The 25,607-nt window shown below is 39.3% G+C and overlaps 3 protein-coding genes across 4 annotated transcripts in view; all 3 read left to right on the top strand.

The window, feature by feature from the left end:
• LOC149543237 (putative ribosomal large subunit pseudouridine synthase SVR1, chloroplastic) overlaps window positions 1-25,607 on the top strand; it is a 113,537-nt gene that overhangs the window by 51,114 nt on the left and 36,816 nt on the right. The window contains exons 3-7 of one of the 2 annotated variants that reach the window (XM_089798084.1): window positions 797-897; window positions 1,027-1,105; window positions 1,280-1,373; window positions 1,461-1,509; window positions 5,904-6,051. In XM_089798084.1, the coding sequence (XP_089654210.1) occupies window positions 797-897; window positions 1,027-1,105; window positions 1,280-1,373; window positions 1,461-1,509; window positions 5,904-6,051 (471 nt within the window). The remainder of the gene's footprint in view (window positions 1-796; window positions 898-1,026; window positions 1,106-1,279; window positions 1,374-1,460; window positions 1,510-5,903; window positions 6,052-25,607) is intronic. The other variant, XM_089798085.1, reaches the window with a different exon arrangement.
• LOC149543238 (uncharacterized) lies at window positions 20,093-20,918 on the top strand. Its single transcript, XM_089798086.1, has 3 exons — window positions 20,093-20,219; window positions 20,392-20,624; window positions 20,740-20,918. Exons 1-3 carry the CDS (start codon window positions 20,164-20,166, stop codon window positions 20,901-20,903), a joined length of 453 nt encoding a protein of 150 aa, XP_089654212.1. The 5' UTR covers window positions 20,093-20,163; the 3' UTR covers window positions 20,904-20,918.
• On the top strand, window positions 20,944-21,991 carry LOC149543239 (uncharacterized). Its single transcript, XM_089796536.1, has 2 exons — window positions 20,944-21,434; window positions 21,575-21,991. The coding sequence occupies exons 1-2, from the start codon at window positions 21,045-21,047 to the stop codon at window positions 21,989-21,991; spliced, it is 807 nt and encodes a 268-aa protein (XP_089652662.1). The 5' UTR covers window positions 20,944-21,044.

Below are 25,607 nucleotides of genomic sequence, written 5' to 3' on the forward strand. Positions count from 1 at the left end.
CATTTTCTATAAATACTATTGATCAGTAGTTATAGTAAATTTTCTTTTTATGGTGGCAGTATTTGGCTTACTGGTCATAAATGAGGGGTCCTTTATTTTGATTCTCCTAAGAATTACATCCAGCATTATTTGTTGGTATATGCCACAGTTAGTGTGTAGGATGCAGTATTTTAACTCATATCAACACGTGATCATGTCTTCTATTGTTTGTTCTCGGGCCTCTGCTTTAAAATCCAAGAACCTTTCAATTTAGTGGTGATTTGTCTTTATAACAATACTCAGCTGTAATACAATGCCCTCATAAGGGTTGCTTTCGAGGGAAGCAAAACACAAAATATCCACTGTTAGATCTGTGACATAATGATAAATGGCCAAGATTTACAATCATAAATTATACATAAAATGTGGATTTATCAGCTATTGAGCAATCTAGATGCACTTCTGCAACAAGCAGAATGCACCAGCAGGGTGAAAACACAAGCGTCTATCCAATATTCAAAGCACACTTTATCCAGCGTTGAGAATGCATTATTAATATTTTATTTGAAAGGTTGAGACATCATTTTCCTTACATATAATACATACATATATTCATTCACATATTTGTAGATGCCAATCTGAATATTTACAAATGTATAATGTATAGTTTTATGAAAATTTATGTGATTGTTTACAAAAATAGGCCTGCAAAATAAATAAAGCTAATAAATCCAAGTATATACGATTGATAGCTTCTATTATTTTTGGCAACTACCGTTTATGAAATAAATTTCTTAGCTTGAACTTCTGCTTTCAGACTCACGTCGATCCTCTGAAAGATGCTATCTACATTGATGGGAAGACCCTTCCAAAGAAGCAACAGAAGAAATTTTATTTTGCTTTGAACAAACCTAAAGGGTGAGAGCTTATGCTGCATTGAACATCATTTTAGAATTTTGGTTCCTTCCTGACTATTCTTAATTTGCTTCTGGACTATAATATTCTTAATCTGTTCTGGAATTTCTTACAACATATTAAGCACTAAAGCAAATGCAGGTACATCTGCTCAAGTGGGGAAGAGAAGAAATCTGTGTTGTCACTTCTTGAAAAATATATGAAAATATGGGTATGCAAAATATTTTGACTGTTACGGTAATCTGATAAATGTTCATTTCTTTCTACCATCCTTTTCAAACTATAATCATAAAAATCAATCACAAATAGCTTAAGCATGCATTCTTTTGCTGGCTACTCATTTTTTCAATTTTGGAAAACTTACAGATAACTCGCTTTTTGTCAGGTACAAAGAAATCAAGGGGTGCCGAGGCCCAGGTTGTTCACAGTTGGCCGACTTGATGTTGCTACTTCTGGCTTAATTATTATCACAAATGATGGTAACAAGAGTGACCATATAATAGATTCAAATATTTTTGTGGGAATGGCTGTTATTAACTTTATTGTTTTACTCTGATAATGTTCAGGGGAATTTGCTCAGAAGGTTGCACATCCTTCATCAGGAGTTAGGAAAGAGTAAGACCTAGTGAGACTTTGTAATTATTGTGTTTAAGACAGATAATATTTTCAAGTTTATTTTGTGTTCTATAACTATAAACAAATAAATCTGCATGATGTTACAAAGACAAAGTGGCTTACCCAATAAAAAATGTAAACAGCAGAATTACTACGTTTTGATCATGCAAATTTAGGTGTTTTTCTTGGATTAATTTTATAAGCTAAATAATTGTTTTGGGTCTTTTTGACTGGTGTTGGAACTGAACATGAATAGGGTTACATCCTGCAATATTGGACATTGATAAAATGGCTACAATTCTGCTAAATGGGCTTTTGCCTTATCAGAAATGTGTATACTTAAAAATCACAGCTACAACTCATCTCCAATTGTCCCGAGTTTATTATAATATTCCTACTTAAATTCCGTAGATATCACTAGATTGATCCTGGCACAGTTGGAGATTGAATTTTGTTAGAATATCTTCTTATGGGTAGCACAGATTGACAGTTCTTTTCTTAAACTTTCTAGAATATTGAATATTCTCATTAACAAAAATGAATCAGCAAAAGAAAGTCAAAGCAATGTTTGAAATCCACAAAGCGAGCCAGTTGCTGATTACTATGCTGGATTGAAACTTTGTTAGTGATGTGTTAACATTTTAGTTTTTTTTGATGGACAGTAGAAAATGGAGAAGTGTGCAAGGAAGAACCATTTTATAAATTTGAAGTTGAAGGTCCCTTTCGAAGGATAAAGAGAATGATATATTTCCTCACAAAGAAAACTAAAAATAAAATAAAGAGCTAGCTGGATTTTGCTTAGTTTTAGTACAGACAAACTTAAATTAAACCTTATTTTATTATTAGACAAGGGCACAGGGCTTTTCAGTGCTTCTATGCTAGACAATAGGTTTTCTTCTTTTTGCCCAACAGGGAATACCTAAAAAGTTAATGAACTCTTATACTTTTCGGCTAAAGATATGAATCAAAACTATGATTACAAAAAAGATATTGGAGTGAAAAGAGACATAAAACCAGGTAAATTTAATCTGATGAGTGCAAACAAAGCCACAATCATCAACTTTACTGAAAATTGCTATATGAGGCTGCAATTTCAGCGACGTAATCCAAATTTTCTTAATATACACTCACAAAATCCCGCAAAAAGCATTGATAAAAGCCTTAAGCAGAAAGTGGACATAACAAATTCTGTTGAAACCCAAGTCAATACATTTATAAGTTTCTAACATCCTGTTGATGTGAGTTTTATTCCACTACAACATGCAGAATTAAATACACAATGTTTCTAGGTGAAACACCAAACATTCCATCCTCTCTTGATATAAGGTCATCTCTCATGCTAAGTTTGCAAAGTAAGATCATATAATGACTTCAAGTTTCTTTCAGCTGTGGATACTCAGTTCAGTAAAATAATTTTTTTTTTGCTGGTAATCACTTAGGGAACTTATGCTTGCTCAATCGATGGGTATCAACTGCTTGCACTTCTAAAGATTTAAGTTCACAATGTACAATGAAAATATGGTTTGATTTTCCAACTTCTCCACTTCAACTCAAACATAACTTATACAACTACTTCTACTACTAACTATGACTGCAAGGAATCGTGGATGGACTCGGACAATACTAGATGTAGCTTTATCGACAACTCCACCCTCTTAGTGCAAGCTTCTAAGGATATTCTTAAATGGTTTTAAAATTAGTATCTACTCTCTTCAATCTCATCAATGGATGCAAACTAAAGATTGGATATGAATTGAAGTGAAGTACTTTCACTAGCTTATCACACAAGGCACTCCTACCATCAGCAAGAGGCTAATGGCCTAGTTTATATCCAATTCAAGCAACATCCAATATTCTTTCAACCAACTAAACTAATTATAAACAAAGTCAAATGAAATCATAAGCCAAGTGAGGAAATATAGATCACCATATAAAATGCAAACTTGATCACAACAATTCAATGTGCAAGATACAGCAATCAAAATTAAGCAAGTCTGCTGTTATCTTAGCAACAATTCTCCAACAAGTCCTGTTTTATGAATGAGAGGGGTGGGGGTTTATATAGGAGCTCCTTTAAGCTAAACATAGGCTCCTATGTAGCTTTATCAACATCCTTGTGTATGTAGGGTTTATCTCTCATAGAAACATTCTTGGAATGCAACAGGGACAAACTTACCCCCCCCCCAACTGAGATCCTCCCCTTAATCTACTCCTCGCCTGTCGACATCAATGACAAAGGCTTTCCAGAGTCGAAAAGCTAAGATAATCAATAGCACTTCTTGAACACATGCTTCTTCTGAGAAACTTAATGACTAGATGAGAGTGATATCACTCCCAATTTTTACTTTAGGTACTTAATAGAATCTTTGGAAGAGGTCATGGAGATGTAAGCAAATTTTTTCTTTATAATGATATATTTCACTTTACTTGCTAATCAACCACATGCTCGCTTAAGATGTCATCTTTGATGCGTGTATGCTTTGTTCTGGAGTGCATGACTGAATTCTTCATAATGTTGATTGCACTCCTATAATGACAAAATATAAATATAGGATGATCATATTCTACTTTGATATCTTTCAATGTTTGCTTCATCTATAAAATTTTAGTGCAAAAAGACACTGCTGCAAAGTACTCTGCCTCTGCCAACTGATGCTTGTTTCTGACTGAACTGAGCTACCAGATTATCTTCTAGAAAGAATGTACTACCACTTGCACTCTTTCTATCATCAACACTACCGTCCAAATCTGCATCTATATATGCTGCTATGATGAAATCTTCACCTCGTGAATAATATAAGCCAAAAATGAAAATAATAGACCTTATCTTCTGAAGCAGGTGGCAAGGTGGTCCACCTGAGTCCAATTTTTTGACATTTTTGCGCTAGTACTGCTCTGACTAAAGACAATGCTGCATGATGCAAAATGTGATTTGTCAGGATGTTGTGCGAAGAGTTTCCTGGTTTTCTTCTTGCATGGACAATATAGGTGTTTTGAGAAATTGCAGTAAGATTAAGGACTCATGCCTATGAGGCCCTAATCTTCCTTCTCTACTGGAGACTATGGCCCTTTCCGTATGAGAGTTCACTCTCCCTTATTTCTGAGTGATGCTGCCACATATGTTCAGATGAGAGTAAGTGACATTCTTGTGTATTATGTATCTTTTTTGTTATTTTCTTTTAAAATCACTCAGGCCCAACCTGGTCACGTGGGCTAGTTCTTCTAGGGGATATCTAAAATTGTTGTCCCCATAATTCAAAGCTAAAAGTTGAAACTATAAATCATATATTTTGATGATTTCAATTTGTGTGGCGATTGTCTTTTTATTTTGGTTATGTGTTTAACAGAATTTGTGGTATTTGTTGATTGGTTGGCGATCCCATTGATCTATAGAAAGAGGTGTTCTAGAACGTGAAGATTCTAGCAACAAGATATGCCTTCAATTTGTGCATCTTAGATGAAGAGACTATAGTTGATTGGTCAACAACATTTTGAGCCACAGTGCACCCTGTGACAATATTGTATGCATGTGCTTATATGGACTTGAGAGCCGATGTTGAAGGCTCTATTAGTGATATGCCACTTGCCAATACTTTCTTTGAGCAGTAGACTCGTGGCAATTAGCAATCTATCGAAATTTGTAATTTTTTAAGTTCACAGTTATTTTCTTAAATGCTGCTACTAGATAGGGGTATTTGGACTTAAGTAGAATAAGCAGGAGTATGGACTTCCTTGAGAATTTTTTCCACCTATACTTTCATACCTGAAGGTAAGATTGCCCACGGAAATACCTATGACCCTTACAATCAACTGCACAAAATCTGATAACTATAATGAGTACTAAAACCATCCAGGTCATTCAGTTGATGTGCTCCTCTACCAAACTCCATTATCCTTTGTGCTTTTTAAGGACACTAATGCAAAGAGTAATGAATGCATAATATTTTTTTTGGACCTGATCTAATCCTTTGCTTACAAACTATAGTCATAGTTTATGTCTCTAAAGGATTCTGGTTGCAGAAACTTTATCAGAGTCTACTGACTGTGTCATCAGAAAGAAAAATTGTCATTGTTTCCTATTAAGATTTAAGATGTAGATAGTCGCAATATATGTTAGACATATACTGGATGTAAAAGAAAGGATGTCCAGTGATTCATGCAGTTGATGAATAGAATGAGAAAGCTCATCTAGATGAGAACTGTTTTTCTTCTCTTGTCAGACAATATCATTGTGTATTCGCGAAGTCTTTTATTCAAATCACATGATTGGATTTTAACATATGATTATCATAAATGTTCTTCTTGCATCTAATACTTCTTCAATTTGTCAAGGATTTTTGAAATGTTATGTTCCATGACTCATTTATATTTTTCTATATCATATCATGGTTCAGGTATGTTGCTTCTGTTGAGGGAAAAGTTAATATGAGGCATTTGCAGGCTATTAGTGAAGGGACTCTTGTTGAAGGAGTTCATTGTGCCCCTGTATCTGTTGAACTTGTACCTCTAGGAAATGAACAGAGACAAAGAGTGCGCATTGTAGTAAGTATCCCTTCAATTTAGAGTTAGAATTGTTTTTTCTGTATATTATGTATTGGGTTGATGTGATAAATGGCTAGTATGTGCAGTTACTAACTGAGGATTCTGTATTCCCTAAACTTTTGAATGCATGAATTAAATTGTGAAATTATGGGAATGCGTCATCTTAGACCGATATGTTTATAACTCAAAGTTCTATGGATAAATAATTCTTGCTTAGTTTTTTGGAAGAATGTTTTCCTGATTTAATCCAAATGTTCGTATATATAATATCAATGTTGGACATTGAGCTTCTCAGAATCTCGCAAGGAATCATGCACCAGAGTCATTGTTGTTTGGAATCAAATGGATATGTCATCTCTATTATTGATTCTCCAAAGGTTTTATAACTCATGTTCATGTTTGCTACTATTTTTTATATTAATATAGCTTTCTTCTTCTTTCATCCTTTCCCAGTTGTGCATGGTCTTGAAATCTTGTCTCGTACAGTTTTGGTTTTCACAGTTAACTTCTGTTGATATTGGTGGTTTCTATGAAGTCTCTGACACATAAAAATGGAATGGAGTAGATCAAATTTATTGAACTCAATGCTACAGGAGTTTCACAAAGATAGATAGGCTCACCATGGCACAAGAGGGCAATCAGTTGGTTGATGAAGAAATTTGGTTCAGTTGTTCAGATTTGGAAGGTTCTCAGTCAGGCACAACTAGAGTAAGTTGTTGCATGTGTTGAAAAGGTCACTGCAGATTTCTTGCAGGTTGCTGTAGGTGTCCGCTTGGCTGGTGTCCACTAGGCTACTACAGTTTTGTTTTTACATGCTGCAGGTGAATGCTAGCTGTTGTATGTAATGTTCCCGTCATAAAATAAATGAGATATTAAAATAAATTTTGTTAAGGGACCAATTGATTTATTATATCTCGGGCCCATTTCTATTTTTTAAAAAATTTCATAGGTGTTTTCCCTCGACGGGGTATATATGTCTATTGGGTTGATTTGTTTTTGGCATGTGACTTGAGTTGTTTTATTGTATTGCGAATTCTAGTTGTAGTTCTTCTCTGTTCGCCATTTCAGAAGTGAAAGATCTTCTGTATTTGGCTATCTTAGTTTCAATGGGATTCAACTCTCACCCTATTCCGCTTTTTTTCTTTCTTTCGGATCTGGCAAGTCTAAAATGCCACCTTGGTGTTTATTAGATAAATCTATTTGTATCTTTGACAAATTAATATAACTTTGGCACTAATTGGTACTTGGCACTATTCGATACTTGGACTTGTGCAATTGTAATATTTACTTCACCTTCATGCAACACAACGCTGTAAGTCACACTGAAACAGAGGATTACATACAACCTTAGCACTCTCCTTTTGACACCTCCTATCCACGGGTATCCTTTCACCATATGACAGACAAGGCACCATCTGTACATTGCCTTTGTCAACTGTACGTCATACTCTTCCAACCTTCGTATGGCCTCCATTCACATACCATACGTTACCCCCCACTTCGCCCACTATATCATACGAAAAATTGACTCTTTATATTCCGTACACCACTAGACACCCTCCCTCCGTGCACCATTGGCATTCTATATTTTATGGTCATTGTGCAACACTTTACACATTCCAACCTTTCCTTATGAACAAACTTGTGTGCAGGCATGTGATTTTAGACAATCTGATCACTGACAAACTCAATGGCCTTTGGGAACATTACAGTGTTATCAGTGCCAATGTTCCTACCAGCTTATGGATAGTGAATGAAAGCTTATTGCTGAAAAAGGTGGTACTAGTTAGTTGATAGAATGGGTGATTTGCAAGATCCTATTGTCGTCGAAGTCATGATGATATTGAGGGAGCTCTCAAGGAATTAGACACAAATTAATGACATTCAATGACCCATGGAAGAAACATTATGTAAACTAGCCGAAGGCAAAATATCTGGTGAACATAATGGTCATAGCAACGACTTAGTCCCTAGAAAGACAAATCCTCATCTAACATGTTCTCGACCCTCCATGCCAACTTTCCCTCCACAAATGAAGGCACCTCATAGAGGAAGGGAATCAACCTTTGAAGAAGTGCAAGAATAGTTACGGGAAAATTGGAGGAATGCAAATATAGAAGGGGTTATATCTTACAAAGATTACGGTAAATCAAGAATGAGGTACTCAGGTGGTGGCAACTATGGTTATTTCAATGAAGATCTTAAAAGATAGTTATGTAAGGTCAATTTGATGCCATTTGATGGCTCTGGATCAATACCTGCATATGCATGGGTAATGAAATTTGACACCTACTGCAAGCTCAATGTGATGCTCAAAAGGGAAGCAATAAAATTCGCCACACTCCATCTGGAGGGAGTGGCACACAAATGGTGACATCACGACATGGTTGCTCTCGGACATGACCAAGTAAACACTTATGCATAGTTCATAGAAAGACTGATAGATCGGTTTGATTACAAAGATCCAAAACTCAATTTTAAAGAATCAACACAATTAAGGCAAATTGGGTCGGTAGACAATTACATCACAGAGTTTCAAAGGCTGTCCGAATTGGTTACAAACATCTTAGAGAGATGACCAATAACACTATTCATGGATAGCCTAACAAAACCGTTGAAAGGATGGATAGAAGTTTTCAATCCCGTCATCCTCTTCGAGGCTATCAAGAAGACTTGAAGTATGGCATCATCATCAACCTCATCTTTTCAGAGTTACACACCAAAGCACCCTTGGCTTCGAAGGAAAAAGACAACAAACCCCCGCCGAAGAAGCCTATCTTGGATTAAGCTACCAGACAAGAATTCAGGAGGAAAAAATATGTTTCAATTATAAGGAGGTGTGGGAACCAAGACACAAATGTTTAGCGAAAGGAAAAATAGACTACATTGAGGTCATCTTAGATGGTGAGGAAGAGTAGGAAGATTCGACACCCGAAAGAGATAATGGATAGGAGGCTCCTAAGGAGGTTAGCTTAAACCGTACAGAGGATCAATGCATAGGTACGACATGGGGGCATCATTGCTCTTGCCGGTATCTTGAGATGCACGGTTTTTAGGGTACGAGGAACCCTCCAAGGAAAGAGGGTCATAGTAATGGTAGATATCAAAGCCACACTTAATTTCATAAACTTATCAATTCTAAATCGAAGGGGTTTACCTACAGAAACACACGTTGATTTCCAAGTCAAGGCGCCTTGAGGAACACTCTTATTATACACACACACCTAGATCCCCAACTGGGTATTACCATGGACAACCACATGGTGACAGAGGACTTCTTTATAGTGGATCTGGATGACATCTAGGTTATTCTGGACATCCAATGGATGGAAACTCTAGATGAGTACACAGAGTTTCAAGTTTGTGCAGGGCACCTAGGTGACATCATATGTCATCTCAACAAATGGGAGGAGATTCATGATGGAAGACAAGGGGTGACGATCCACCTCATTCAAACATGTTAATTTTGCTTTTTGTAATAAATTGATCCTTGATTGTAAGGTCAAGGAACTTGCGGTGCCATATAAGCCTAAGTACCTTTGTCCTAAGGATTTTTGCTTTTTGACGTTTTGGTTAATAAATTCACTCTAGAAGTGTTTTGTGAGTCATTACAACCTTATTTAGGTCCTAAGTGTTGCAAATGACCAGGTGGTTAAGTCCTAGGAAGTGTTTAGTTGCTGACAACTTTTTTGTCAATTTTGGCAATTTTTTGCAAAACGTTACAACTGGTCATGTAACTACTCTAACCAATTGGTTATCGTTGGGAATGATGTATTTGGATGCTAATATCCTCTATGAATTCAGAGGTGTAAGAAGGTGTACGTTCAACAAGTTTTTATACCTAATACACAGATTTTCTGAGCATTTTACTGTTGTATGGACCTGTACAGATTGGTAGACCAAATCCAGTTGCATGATTTGAAAGTCTTGTGAGTCTAGTTTACATTGCATTTGATTTCATTGTGATTGGGTCAGTTTGAAGCAAGTTAGAGCATTTTCTTTGCAAGTAGGTTTACAAACCCTTAAAATTGAGGGTTTCAAGCAAGATGTGGCCCTAACTTGCATTTCTACAATTGGTTTTCAATGGCCTTCTGGGATTTGCAAGGTTAAGGCGTGCAATTTAAGATTCCTAAGTTATAGATTTTGCTCAGATGATCTAAGGAGTAAATGAACGTGCCCTAGACTAAAATAGCAATGTTTTTAGTCACAAAAATGCTGATTTTGTGGACAGGGCTTGGAAGGAAGCTATGAAACTTGGTAAATGGTCATTTCTTGGTGGAAAAGGTTAGGTAAGACCTCTTGCAACAACAAACCAGTCCTAGGTACACATTCTTGCTCATTTCCAAGTGATCTAGGCTTGATTTGGCCAATTAGGCCTCTGAGGCTTGCATAGGTTCGGGGGTGCTAGAGTAGGTTGTAGAGTTGGTGCTTTAGGGATTTGTGTAACTTCCAAAAGGGTATCCAAAACCCTAGTTAATTTGCCAAGTCTAGTCGAGAAAAACCAAGTTGCTCTCCTAAAACTTTAAAAAGGGCTACAAGGAGAGTTAGGCCTATTGAGAGCAAAATTGCAAAGTAGAAGTTGGGGAAGTAAATCAATTGTGGAAGTCTCATCATCAAGTGTTCCTTGAAAGGTCCTAGGTGTCAGTATGACCCAAGAAATAGGTTGGAGACCATTTCTCAGTTTTAACCATTTTTCCATTGTTGATCCCTAGATTCCTAGATAGGGAAAGTTGCTTTGAAGGGTTGAGGAGTTGTGTAGAAGTTTGATCAATGCTGAAACAAGTTGGAAGAAGTCTTTGAAGACTCTAGAAAAGGTGGGAAAGGTAAAGTTACCTCAAGTGCTATAGTTGGGTACTACCAAGCTTTTGGTGTGAGCACTCTGCATTAAGTGGTATCAGAGCCACTTGGAATCTAATTGGGAGAACAAGATGGCAGAAGGAGAAGACATTCTGTTAAGAATAACCAACATTGAGTTGGCAACAATTGTAAAAGAACAAATGGATGAGAGCAAGGCAGTCAGAGAAGAAAACAGGGCAATGAAGATAGAACTTGACAAGTTGATGGGGCATGTAAGAAGAGGAGAGCATGAAGAGGCTAAGGAAGAAGAAGAAGAAGAAGAGGGAGACAACTTGTGTAACATGCTTGAAGATTAGAGGATCATGGTAACAACACTCCAAAGGGTAGGAAGAAAAGACAAGGGAGACTTTCCCATGTTTGATGGGAAGTTGGAACCAGAGGCATGCATGGAATGGCTGGAAGCCCTTGGGAATCATTTTGAAGCTGAGGAGATACCTACTAATCAAAGAGTTAAAGTGGCAAAATCTAAATTGAAAGGTCTAGCTCTGAGTTATTGGAATTTTCTCCAAAATGAAAGAGTAGAGGAAGAGAAGCAGCCCATTTCTACATAGAAAAGAATGGCAGAAATCATGAAGCAGTTTGTACTTGAGGATTATGAAGTGATGCTCCACAAGAAGCTACACAATCTCAAGCAGGAGGGCATGGATGTAAGTACCTACACTCAACAATTTCATACCTTAACTCTTAGGTCTAAATTGTATGAGAATGAGAAACAAAAACTAGCAAGGTACATTAATGGGCTTAAATATAATATCCAAGATGAGTTAACTTTGGTGTTAGTGGAATCAGTCCACAAATGTTACCAACTAGCCCTCATGATTGAGGAAAAGCAAAGGAGGAAGGTTGAACAAAATAATAGAGGAGGAAGAGGTAATACTTTTAGAGGAAGAGGAAGAGTCTTTGAAAGAGGAAATTTTCCTAGGCAACAAGGAGAGTCTAGCAGCAGCCAAGGGGTAGAAAATGATAGTAGCAGTAGAGGTTCCTTTAGGGGAAGAAGATCTAGTCCAAGAGGAAGGTTTGGAGGTAGAGGAACAAGTATGTTCACTGGAAGATGTTTCTCATGCAACCAAGTTGGACATCAGTCCTTTAGGTGTCCAGAAAAGATCGGTGCAACCAACCAAGGTGAAAGGACGATTCAGTTGCTTCAAGATGAAGATTGTCAAAGTACTACCTCATTCCATACTCCTGCATCTTCTTCAAAACATGCAGGCCCAAAGATAGGAGAAAGTTTGATGTTCAATAGGTCACTTTTGATGCCACTTCCCCAAGAACCTCCTCAAAGAAAATCAATTTTCAAGACAGCTTGCAAGGTGAAAGGAAAGGTATGTAAAGTCATTGTTGATTCAGACTCCATCGAAAATTTAGCTTCTAGTCAAATGGTGAATAAACTAAGTCTACAAAGAATCCCACACCCTAATCCTTATAAGGTTTCTTGGCTAAGTTAGGAGCAACAGACCTTAGTAAATGAGCAGTGCTATGTTGAGTTTCAGATTGGGGAACACAGGGATAAAGTACTATATGAGATTGTGGATATGGATGCTTGTCATCTCTTCCTTGGCAAGCCTTGGCAATATGACACAAATGCCCAACATGAAAGAAAGACCAATGTATATACCTTGTGAATAGGGGGAAAATAGAGCCTTTCCTCAACCCTAATTTCCAATAGGAATGATCCAAAATGATTAAGCACAAGAGAGTGATCAATGCATAAATGGATCATGTAATAGAAAATAAGGAGAAAAGAGGTCCTATGATCTTCCTATTTGAGAAGTATGTGCTTAAATCTTAAAATAGACAAAAGACAAATACTAACCTTGAAGTGGAATAATTCTGGGAAATGCTGATTTCTGGTGTTTGTGTACAGTTTTGGGGATCTTTGTAACCTATTCTAGATTGGAAATGTCGAGACGGAGAAAACCCATAAAACTTTTGTCCTTTTGAAGGGAGATCGAACTTGACCCTGATAGCGGGGCATAATCTTACCCCAGGGCATAATTGTACCCCAAAAAGTTGACCTTGACCTGCACTATTCGGACGAAATTTCTATTCGTGGATCCCGCAATTTCAACGAAAAGGGTATTCAAATTTGCTGTTCAATTTGCTGTTCCACACCTGTATCTACAAGAAAAATGGTTTGTTTGTTTGTATGGGGGGTTTGCCTTGGCCAAACCCCGGTTTGGAATTAACCTTGAAATTGAATTGAAATTGTAATATGCATAAACGAAGTAAATGGAACTATTCACCCTGCTTATATTGAAATCCTTGTGGAGGATTCGGGTCTTTGAATCCACAAGTATGGATGCTCCAAATGAATGTAGAAATGTATGTAGGATGTCTTAAATCAATAGCATTAGATCTTCAACACCAATCTTGAATGTATCTTTGCATAGAAGAGCGCTTGAATGAATGTGGATGAAGAAATCTTCAACAAAGGGGCTCCATAGAGACTGAATCCTTCAATGGCAAACAATGGACCTCCTTGATGAATTGGATGCTTGAACACTTGAATGCTTGAATGCTTGAGAGATAGTAGATCTTCACTTCGTAGTAGATGGATAATAACTTTGCTCATAGATAGTGTATGCACTCATGAAAAAATGGATGTAGAAAGGTAATAGTTCGCTCGATATCATAATACATCTTAGAGAAAAATGAGAGGAGGCTTCCTTATATAGAGATCTAGGGCACAAACTCCAAGAGAAGTCCGACATAGGAACATTAAATCCCATTTAACCTTAACCCCTAGGAATAGACCTAGATTAAATGTAATTTAAGAGTACCATTTCGAAACCTGAATCAACTGACCTGGAATTGGGAAAAAGAAACTTTCTGAAGCCCGATGTCCCAAAACTCTCGAAAATTGAAAAGGACTTGGGGTTAGGGACTAGGTAGGTCAGGGTCAAGGTCGTCCTTGACCTAAGTTAGGGTTGAGGTAGTCCTTGACCTAAAAGGTCATCCTTGACCAGAAAGTCAAAGTCCTCAGTTTCACAGAGCAAGTGAGAAGCAGAACAGGGGGAAAACAGCTAGACCTATGCGAAGACCCATTCAAGGCCCTTGACATGACCCTAGACCACTTACTCAGAGGGCTAAACACTCTTAACATAGGAGTGCTTCCATTTTGAGACGATACACCTTGACCAAAGATGGAGAAACCTACACTATGACACCATTGGTAGGTGAAACTAAGGAGAAGAGTGTACCTAGTACAGTCATGTTAGTAGGTGAGAAGGAGTTCTTAAAGGGAGTAAAAGAGGACAAAATGCCATGCTTTTTTGTTGTAGTGAAACCTAAGGATAATGCACCTAGAAAGGGGAAGCAACAAAAGAGACATTGAGGAAAGTTGGCCCAAAAGAAGTTGCAGACCTATTGGATCAGTATAAGGGAATAACTACTGATGAGAATACAGATACCTTACCACTTAAAAGGGAGATAAGCCATTGCATAGACCTCATTCCTGGCTCTACACTACCCAATAAGGCTGCATACAAATTAACTCTAGAACGAAATGCTGAAGTAGCAAGACAAGTATAGGGATTGTTAGAGAAAGACTTTATAAGAAAGAGCATTAGCCCTTTTGCTGTTCCAGCAGTACTAGCTCCTAAGAAGGAAGGTACATGGAGGCTATGTACGGACTCTAGAGCCATCTATAGGATAACTATTAGATATAGGTTTCCAATGCCTAGAATTGAGGATCTTATGGATTGTTTGGGAAATGCAAGATACTATTCCAAGATTGACTTAAAGAGTGGCTACCACTAAATCAAAATTAGAGAAGGGGATGAGTGGAAAACTGCCTTCAAGACTAATGAAGGGCTATAGTGTAATGTTCTTGACTATGGGTTTTAGATTTTTAACAGGAGAAAACTACGAATATGGGCTTAGTATGGGTTCCGTACGTATGGAGAAATTGCCTGGAGTGGCCGTACAGACGTAAAACAGGAGAAATGAAGGGGTAGCCGTACGATGATGGCCGTATGGTGGCCTAAAACAATCCGTACGGTGCTAGAAGTGTGAGGTATGGTGATACATGTGTGGTGTACGGTGATAAGTGAGGGCCTGTATGGTGGGATAGGAAAAGCCATACATTGTTTGATAACATGGCCGTACGGTATCAATAAAGGCTGTACGGAGATAATGGTGTGCTCGTACAGTGCTTAATATGGGCCCGTACGTTAACTTATGCCAGAGTATAGATACGCAATTAATGGATTCAGAGGGCCAAGCTATACGGAGGTGAAGATGAGGTGTATGGATGAGGTGGTACGGACAACACAGAGAGGGTAATGTTGCATATATGCCGACGCAGGATGTTAATGGATTAATAGAGACACAATAGTGCAACAATTTGCATATGCAGAGTCCACAAATTCACCAACAGGAACAGATATGCAATTAAGTCCACAATTTGCCAGATACAGACCAAGAACACCATCGGAATAAGGTGAGGGTTGATTCCCACCGAAACCGAGCAAGTCAAATAGGGAAGGTCTTTCACTTCCGAAATGGCGAACAACGCCGAACTCCAACAAGAATCCGCAGTACAGAGAAAGGAAATCCAAAAGCCTCTCTAAAGACTTCTACGAGCCGAGCATAAATACCTGTCGGAAAAAACTTTCCAAGGAGCTACAAAGTTAGCCGATGACAACACAAACTACGAAAACAAACAAAATAAAATGGGTTCGAGATAAAATAAATCAATTGGCCTGTTACAAAGATTAAATTATTTATTTTATAATAGGGACATTACAGTCCTCTCGTCCCAAAATTTGCTTGTCCTTAAGCAAGTGCAATGCCGGGTGCTGGAGGATGTGCTCACCTTCCCATGTTGCGTTGTCCAACGGTAGGTGTTGCCAACGTATCAAGTACTCCCTCACGGTGCGGTTTCGCAGGACCTTTTCACGCACTTTGAGAATCTCAGTAGGTTCCAGAATGAGTTTCCCATCCTCATTGAGTGGCAGAAGGTCAGTAGTGATTGTGATGTTTTGCCCGATAGCCTTTTTAAGACAGGAAATACGGAAGACATTGTGAATGTGGCTACCCTCCGGAAGTTCCAGTTCGTACGCTACTTCACCAATGCGATGGATCATGCGATAGGGACCATAAAAAACATGGCTTCAGTTTCTCCTTCCCTATTCCCTTTAATGAAGACTGTCGGTATGGTTGAAGCCAGAGATAGACCAGATCCCCCACTTCAAAACTCCTCTCTATCCAATGTCTGTCGGTGTACACCTTCTGTCAGTTTTGTGCCTGCTGTAGGTTTTCTTTCAAGCTCCTCAGAATGTCCTGTCCCTCTTGAAGCCAATCCTTCACCCTTGGAGTGCGACTGTCGCCTAGAACTATATTGATGAAGGAGAGTGGTTCGTGCCCGTACAGAGCTTTGAATGACACTATTCCAATTGACATGTGATACGTGGTATTGTAGCAATACTCCTCGAGATGGATCCATTTTACCCACGTGCGTTGTTGTGCCGAGATGTAGTTCCGTAGGTAGCCTTCGTGCCATTTGTTCACAATTTCAGTTTGGCCATCCGTTTGCGGGTGGTAACTCGTGCTCGATGATAATTCAGTCCTTACCATCCGAAATAGTTTTGTCTAGAAGATACTGACGAATCGTCCATCTCGATCGCTGACGATGTTTCGGAGTAACCCGTGCAGGCGAAAGGCTTCTTTGAAAAATAGTTTGGCGACTTGTGCAGCCTGAAGGTCCGAGGGGATCTCGAAGAAGTGAGCATACTTTGTCAATTTGTCAACCACCACGAAGATGCAGTCCTTTCCGTTCACCCTGGGAAGACCTATTATGAAGTCCATTGATATACTTTCCCGCTTATGTTCGGGAACCGACAGAGGCTGTAACAATCCAGCAGGAAGAGTGTGTTCAGATTTGTTTTGTTGGCAAACAATACATTCTCTCACATGCTGCAACACGTCCCCTTTCAGTCCTTTCCATGAAAATCTCTCCCGCATACTTCAGTAAGTCTTAAGGAAGTCGAGATGTCCAGCCAGAGGGGAGTCATGCACTTAAGGATCTTCTGCTTCAGTTGGATTCTGGCACTAGGTAGATCCAATCTTTATAATAGATGATATCATCCACCACCCTGTACCAATCATTGTGGATGGGACCATCCATTATCTCACAGGCAAACGTATTCTTGGAATATTCTACCAGCAGTTGTGCCTTTTAGTCAGCTGAGATTTGTTCTAGTGAGCAGATGGTGGGTTTTTAGGACAAGGCATCTGCACCAACATTGTTCTTCCTTTTTACATATTCAATGTCAAAATCAAAAGGCTGAACTTTGCTTACCCATTTTTGTTGTCGTTCGTTCAAATCCCGTTGCTCCAGGAAATATCTTAGGCTATTGTGATCCGTACGGACAACAAACTTGACACAAACCAAATACTGCCGGAACTTGGTCAGTGCATGTACGATGGCCAACATTTCTTTATCATAAATAGAATACAGGCGTTCTACTGGTGTAAGCTTCCTGCTCTCATAGGCGATGGAGTGTCCATCCTGCATCAAAACCGCTCCAATGCCCTCCCCGAACACGTCACATTCCAAAATGAACGGTCGGGTGAAGTCAGGCAGTGCCAGAATCGAGCAAGTGCTCATGGCCTCTTTTAGCTTATCAAATGTGAGTTGTGCTTCTTCGTTCCTTTGGAAAGCCCCTTTCTTCATCAGATCTGTTAAAGGTGCGTTGAGCTAAGAAAAACCTTTGACAAATCTTCTGTAGTAACTGCAGAATCCAAAGAACCCTCGCAGATCCATGAGTGATTTTGGGGGAGGCCAGTCGAGGATAGCCTGAATCTTCTCCTGATGCACTTGAACCCCGTATTGACTGACGACATGCCCCAAATACAATATTTTTGTCATCCCAAACTCACATTTGGACTGTTTGGCGAACAGGGACTGTTCCTCCATGATACTCAAAACCTCGTTCAGATGCTTTAGGTGCTCCTCCCATGTCCTGCTATAAATAAGATCATCAAAGAATACCAATAGATACTTACGCAACTATTTGTTGAAGATGCGGTTCATGCACGACTAGAATGTAGCTGGCATGTTGGTCAAATCGAACGGCATGACCAGGAACTCATAGTGTCCATAGTGGCAGTGGAAAGCCGTTTTCTCCACATCTTCCCTCATTCGGATCTGATGGTATCCGGAATGGAGATCTATTTTTGAAAAATAGACCGCACCATGTAGTTCATCCAGCAACTCATCTATCCTTGGGATGGGGTACCTGTTCTTTATTGTCCTTTTTTTAGAGCACGATAGTCCGCACACATGCGCATCGTTTCGTCCTTTTTGACCAACACCACGGATGATGCAAACGGGCTAGAATTGGGACGAATTCATCCCTTCTCAAGCAACTCTTGAATCGTCCGTTTGATTTCATCCTTGAACTTCTTGGGGTGGCGGTACGGTGTGGTTATGACTAGTTTTGCCCCTGATTCCAACTCTATTGTGTGTTCAAATCCCCGATGCAGTGGTATGCCAAGAGGAATATCCATGAAAACCTTTTCATGCCTACTTAAAATATCCTGAAGCTCTTTATCCTTTGAAGGTGTTCGGTGCCTCTTTATAGGTTCCGGCAAGATAAAACAATGCGCAACCCACACAATGTCATCATGTCGCAGGATTGCCTCCATCTGATGTGTGAAAACTTCCTTCGGATCTTCATTTGCCATCCCTCGGAGGACCACCTTCTTCTCGTCGACAACAAAAGTGAAGTCCATTCGCTTGAAACTTTGAGTGTACTTATCAAGCATCTCCATCCATTGTATGCCAAGAATGACTTCCATGTCAGCGAGATCCACTATGAAAAAGTCCTCTGTCATCGTGTGATTTGCCATTGTGATGCTTAGTTGAGGAACAAGGTGCGTGCAGGGCAGGAAAGTCCCTCCGACAATCTTGACTTGAAAGCTTGCGTGTGCTTCCGTAGGGAGACTTCTACGCTTTACCAAGGATGAGTTTATGAAGTTCAAAGTAGCTCCATTATCCAATATTGCCGTGACCCTTTGTCCTTGAAGGGTACCCCGCATAGTTCCAAAAATCACCTTGAAATCGCCAAAATCGCCAATTTGGCGATAAGATTCATGACTCTCAATTTTTTTGGGATCGGAAATCGCTGAAGGCAATTTTTTCATGTGAATCGCCCAAATCGGCAATTCATGGCAAAAATCGCCAGAATCACCATCGGGTATCTCCAAAAATCGGCCATGCCAGCAAGCATAAAAAGTTGGATTTAAAAAAAAAAACACATGTTTTAGTTGCTTTCTAATTTGTCTTTCCTCTTTGTTATAACCCTAAAGAGCCTTCTATTTGCTTAGCATGAGTAGAAGAGAGGAAGAGTGAGAGAGAAGAAGAGAAAAGAAAATCCATAGGTTTCCAACCGACAAGAAGGAAGAGCACCAAAGAGATCAGAAGTCCATCTGGGAAGGCCATAAATTGCATTGGGAGCATTAAGGAGTCAATATCAACACTCCTCAACTCATTTGCAAGAGGTAAGTGCTGGATTTTTTTTTGCATGTTAGTGTATTATGCATTTTTTGTTAAATTTTTTTAGTGTTCATTTGCAAATCTTTAATGTTTTTTATTTCTACTAAATTGCAAACTAGGGTTTGTTGTTTTGTAGTTTTTGTTTATTAGTTGCAAACTTTGATATTTTACATGAATTTTTTTATTGCAGTAGCCCTTTGCTTTCATTTTCCAATTTCCACAATGGGTAAAAAAGATGAATGCTGAAAATATAATGAAGAGTTTCCCGGGAGAACCAAATATCAAACAAAATGTATATTTTGCAAAGAAAAAATAAATTCGGGAGGTATCTATAGATTGAAATACCACATTGCTGGCATACCTGGCCATGATGTCACAGTTTGCACTCATCAAACTGCTGAGGCAAAACGCACTTGTTTAGTGGCATTAGAAAAAATTGAACAAGACAAGTTGAATAGGAAAATGCAACTTGAAGGGTTAAGAGGTATTGGCTCCCGTGCTCCCACATCCGCAACCGCATCTACATCTGCATCTGCATCAGCTTCCGCATCCGTAGGTTGTGTTGGAGAGGGTTCTTCCAGGCCTCCTTTTCATCCTAGTGCTAGTGCTCATGCAAGTGTTAGTGCTAGTGGTAGTCGGTCTTATACTGAGACAGAGTCCAACACCAACCTATTGCGGCCTAGAGTGTGGAAAAATAGTATGGATAGTTACTTTGTGCCCGCACTACTCTTGGCTCCCAACCCACGCTTGAGGGCATGGGTTTGAACAAGGAGATTCATGATGCTGCTAGAAAAGAGATTTGCAAATTCTGGTACTTTTGCAACATTCCATTTATTGCAGCCAAGTAATTGATTCTTTTTTCTTTGTTATCTTTAAAGTTAAAGTTAAAAGTAAAAGTAAAACTTTAATTATATCTACTTGTTTTATGATTTGAGTTTTTGACATCTAAATTTTTAATCAATATCATTATCTATTTTTGACAGGGCTCCTTATTGGCAGAACATGATAGATGCAGTTGCCATTTGTGGTCCGGGGTTTAAAGCCCCAACTGAGGTTGAGTTGAGTGGATACCTCCTGGATGAAATGGTTGAGGATATGAGGCATGAGCTTGAGGACAACCGAAAGGAGTGGATCGAAAAGGGTTGCACCATCATGACTGATGGTTGGACAGATAGGAGGGGAAGAGCACTCCTCAATTTTCTTGTATCCTGTGGAGGTGATTGATCATTCTACTTTCCTACATACATAATTTTGAATCGTGATTAACTATTTCAAATTTTGATTTGTTGATTGCTAATAGTAATTATAATTCGTTGTTTTGTTACTTGTAGGATATACCATGTTCCTCAAATCCATTGATGCTTCTGCTCATGTAAAAAACGCCACATACTTATGTGAGGTTATTGAGGAAGTTATAGCAGAGGTGGGGGAACAACATGTGGTGCAAGTGGTGACAGATAATGCAGCAGGTTATGTTGCTGCAGGTAAACTTTAAACTTTTCAAGTTTTGAAAATAAATTTATTTGAATTTTGAACTTTTGCTAATTCTAACTTAGAATTTCTAAGTTTTCTAAGTTCTAACATGTTTGAAATTTGAATTTCTAATTAACTTAAAATTGTTGTAAGTAAACTTTTGATGGAAAGGCACCCCACCATATTTTGGTCCCCTTGTGCGGCACACTGCATTTACCTCATGTTGGAGGAAATTGGCAAACTTGAGTGGGTCAAGTCATGTGTGGAAAGGGCAAAAAACATATGCAAGTTTATTTATAATCATTCATTTGTCCTTAGCACAATGAGGAAGTACACAAGAGACAAAGAGTTAGCTTGTCCAGGGATCACGAGGTTTGCCTCGAATTTCATCACCTTGCAGTCCTTGTTGACATCAAGGGATGATTTGAGGAGCATGTTTGTTGGGCGGGAGTGGATTTTATCTTCCTATGCTACAACCACTGTAGGGATAGATGTGGTGGATTGCATATTTGATGATGATGGTTTTTGGAAACCTGCTAGAGAAATCCTTAAGGTAAATTTATTGCAATTTAAGATTTAATATTTCACAATTTACTATGCTAATTGTTTAATGATTTAGTTTTACCTTAAGTTATATTATTGAATTATTCTATATTTAAGTTGACTCAAATTTTTGTTTTACTTTATATGTAGGCCACTGAGCCCCATGTATCTCTCCTACGAACTGCTGATGGGGAGAAGCCCTCTATGGGCTACATATATGAGAGCATGGATAGGGCCAAGGAGGCCATTAGAGCCCAGTATGCAGGAGTGCAGGAGAAGTATGCCCCTATTTGGGACATCATTGATAGGAGATGGCAGAATCAGCTCCACAAACCCATCCATGCAGCAGCTTACTTTTTGAATCCGGCATTTCGTTTTCGTCCTGACTTCAAGGCGGATGAGGAGGTTCTCACCGGATTATATACAGTGGTCCAGAGGTTGAGTACTGATGAGGATAGTAGTGTTGCAATTATTGAGCTTGATAAGTTCAATAATAAAGAAGGGCCACTTTTCTCTAGCAGGATGGCCATAGATGCTCGGGAAACAATACAGCCAGGTAAAAATTAAATAATATATTCAATATTCATGAATCTAGATTCTAAACTTAAAGTTGATTATGTAATTTTAGAGTTAACTTGTAATTTGTAATTTGTAAATGAGACTAATTGTTTTTATTTTCCCTTATTTCAGAGAGATGGTGGCAACTGTTTGGGGCCACAACCCCAAAACTTCAAAAAATTGCCATCCGTATTCTGAGTCAGCCAAGCAGCACTTCTGGATGTGAGTGTAGTTGGTCCATGTTCGAGCACATCCACTTGAAGAGGAGAAACAGGTTGACAGTGCAGAGGTTGAATGATCTTGTCTTTGTTCATTACAACCTCCGTCTTAGGATCAGACAGATTTTGGGCACTGACTCCTCTCCGATCATTCTGGAGGAGATTGATCTAGAATCAGAGTGGCTCACAGAGGTTGTGGATCCAGTCTTCACTGAGGAGAACTGTTTGTGGATTGACTAGGTGGATATAGAGGCTGAGGCATCTAGAGCACGTTCTTCAGGCATTGGTAGACGCACACGTGCACGCACAGACACAGACCCTAGCGACGTTCGTGAGCCCATCTTACATGCGGGAGATATGGCTCGGCAGTCCTCTAGGACCTACATTAGACGCCTTGCTACTAGGCAGACTTGATACTCAGAGGTTGAGGCTGAGGTTGCAGCCGAGCTTGAGGATGGTGTTGAGGATGATGATGACTATGAGCCTGAGGCTTGAGCTGGAGCCTTGCTTTTATATTTTGTTTACAGATATTGATACTGAATCATTGATAGACATATGTTTCAAACTTTCATGGATCTTCATCTTAGATTCTTACACACATTTATGATTTGATGTCTTATGGATCATCTTCCATACATGCTATGATTTAAATCATTATGATCATTTGATTTCTATTTACTTCAGCTAGCCTACAATTTCCATTTTAGATAACATAATTAGGTATGTGATGGATTTTATGTTCCATGTTTATGTGTGTTAAGTTTTAACTTCTATTTGATGATGTTATAGTGTGTTTAAGTTATATTCAATAAGGGTGCATGAAATAAGTTTTACAATGTTAAAATCTTTAAATTTAAAGGGTTTTTTCAAATTTGCCGATTCATTGCCGATTCACGATTCGATTCGGCCTTGCCGATTCCGATCCGATTTCGATTCACGTTACTTTACCCCGTACACGGAAAACTGTGCACCTCAGATTGCCAGCGAATGCAATGGATCCTTCGTGCTGAACCAGGGCGGCAATCCTCTCTGTACGGTTTAAACTGGCCAAGTTGGTGTCACTACTAGGTTGGATATCTTCCAATGGCATTTTCTCTTGTTCGTATTCATCATCATCATCGAACACCACCTCGATGTAATGGATTTTTCCCTTCTCGAGGCATCGGTGGCTAGGCTCCCAAGGCCCCTTGCAATTGAAACACAACTTCTTCCTTTAGAGTTCCTGTCGAGATGCTTCATCCAATGACGGCTTTTTGGGCGAAGGTTTGTCCTTGGAAAATGTCGGTGGTTTCGGATATGAGTGACTTCGAGAGGATGAGGATGATACCGACGATGATGCCATGCTTCATGCCTTACTGATTGCTTCGGACAGAGTAGTCGGATTGAATCCCTTCACCCAACCGTTAAGTGGTTCTGCTAGCCCGTCCATAAAGAGCATGACCCGCCTTCTTTCGTAGATGTTCGTCACCAACATAGAAAGTCTCTGAAATTCTGCAATGAACTGATCTACCGATCTAGTTTGCCTTAATTGCGCCAGGTCTTTGAAATTGAGCTTGGGGTCTTTTCCATTAAATCGTTCTATTAATCTCTCCGTAAACTCTGCATAGGTCTTTATTTGATCATGCCCTAGTGTGGTAGTGTCGTGGTGCCACCATTCGTGTGTAACTCCCTCCAAGTGCAACACAACAAATTTGATAGCTTCTTCTTCAGGCATAGGATTTAGCTGGAATTAGGTGTCGGCTTTCATCACCCACGCTTGTGCTGAAATGGAGCTCGATCCGTCAAATGGAGATAGATTCACTTTACTCAATTTTCTCCTCAGATCATCGTTAAAGTATCCTCCTCTATTTCTGCCTCTTGAGTGTCTCATTCTTAGATTTGCGTAATCCTTGTAGGAAATGTCCTCTTCAAGGTTTGCATTCCTCCAGTACTCCCTTATCTCTTCGAAAGTTGGAAGTCTTTCTCTGTGATGTGTCTCTGTCTGTGGTGGGAAAGTTGGCATGGAAGGTTGAGAGCGTGCTGGGTGAGGGTGTGATCTGCCCGCCACCGAGTCCGCGCTGTGCCCATTTTGTTCTCCAGATATTTTGTTCTCTGCCAACTTCTTGAGAGTTTCTTCCATGAGCCGCTGCGTATCAGTGATCTGTGCTTGGTTCCGTGCAAGATCCCTTAGAAGTGCTACGAGTTCGGCACCTGCCGGATCCTATTCCCGTTATTCAGCCATTCGATCAACGAAATGTGTCCTCTTCCGGCTATAAACTCTCATTCAGCATCCACAGACTGGCAGGAATGAAGTGCTCTAATACCACTGTAATGTTCCCGGCTATGGGTTTTAGATTTTAACAAGAGAAAACTACAAATATGGGTTTTGTACGGATGGAGAAATTGCTTGGAGTGGTTGTACAGATGCAAAATAGGAGAAATGAACGGGTAGCCGTACAGTGATGGTCGTACGGTTGCTTGAAACAATCCGTACGGTGCTAGAAGTGTGACGTATGGTGATACATGTGTGGTGTACGGTGATAAGTGAGGGCCCGTACGGTGGGATAGGAAAAATCGTACGCTGTTTGATAACAAGGTCGTACGGTATCAATAAAGGCCGTACGGAGATAATGGTGTGCCCGTACGGTGCTTAATATGGGCCGTACATTAACTTATGCCGCAGTACAAATATGCAATTAATGGATTCAGAGGGCCAAGCCGTACGGAGGTGAAGATGAGGTGTATGGATGAGGTGGTACGGACAACAAACAGAGGGTAATGTTGCATATATGCCGACGTAGGATGTTAATGGATTAATAGAGACACAATAGAGCGACAATTTGCATACATAGAGTCCACAGATTCACCAACAAGAATAGATATGCAATTAAGTCCACAATTTGCTAGATACAGACCAAGAACACCATCGGAATAGGGTGAGGGTTGATTCCCACCGAAACTGAGCAAGCCAAATAGGAAAGGTCTTTCACTTTCAAAATGATGAACAATGCCGAACTCCAACAGGAATCTGCAGTACAGAGAAAAGAAATCCAAAAGCCTCCCTAAAGACCTCTACGAGCTATGCATAAATACCCGTTGGGAAAAACTTTCCGAGGGTGTAGAAAGTTAGTCGATGGCAACATAAACTACGAAAACAAACAAAATAAAATGGGTCTGAGATAAAATAAGTCAATCGGCCTATTACAAAGATTAAATTATTTATTTTATAACGGGGACATTACATATAGATGATTGAAGTCCTTAAACCTTTCATAAGCATTTTTATTGTTGTGTATCTAGAGGATATCTTGATTTTTAGCAAGAATAAGAATGAACACCTAACCCATCTTGATATGGTATTGAGGAGGCTACATGAGGAAGATCAACTTGGATAAGTGTGTGCTCTTGCAGGAAGAGCTTGTGTTCCT

The sequence above is a fragment of the Cupressus sempervirens genome, chromosome 8 (genome assembly GCF_028749045.1).
Source record: "Cupressus sempervirens isolate cs-2001-9-10 chromosome 8, ASM2874904v1, whole genome shotgun sequence".
Lineage (NCBI taxonomy): Eukaryota > Viridiplantae > Streptophyta > Pinopsida > Cupressales > Cupressaceae > Cupressus > Cupressus sempervirens.

Excerpts from the sequence above, each read along its gene's own strand:
- LOC149543238 (XM_089798086.1), top strand. The coding sequence starts at position 20,164 with ATGGGTTTGAACAAGGAGATTCATGATGCTGCTAGAAAAGAGATTTGC. Across the intron at positions 20,220-20,391 it reads AAAGAGATTTGCAAATTCTG|GGCTCCTTATTGGCAGAACA; the intron begins GTACTTTTGCAA and ends TATTTTTGACAG. Across the intron at positions 20,625-20,739 it reads TTTTCTTGTATCCTGTGGAG|GATATACCATGTTCCTCAAA; the intron begins GTGATTGATCAT and ends TGTTACTTGTAG.
- LOC149543239 (XM_089796536.1), top strand. The coding sequence starts at position 21,045 with ATGGAAAGGCACCCCACCATATTTTGGTCCCCTTGTGCGGCACACTGC. Across the intron at positions 21,435-21,574 it reads CTGCTAGAGAAATCCTTAAG|GCCACTGAGCCCCATGTATC; the intron begins GTAAATTTATTG and ends CTTTATATGTAG.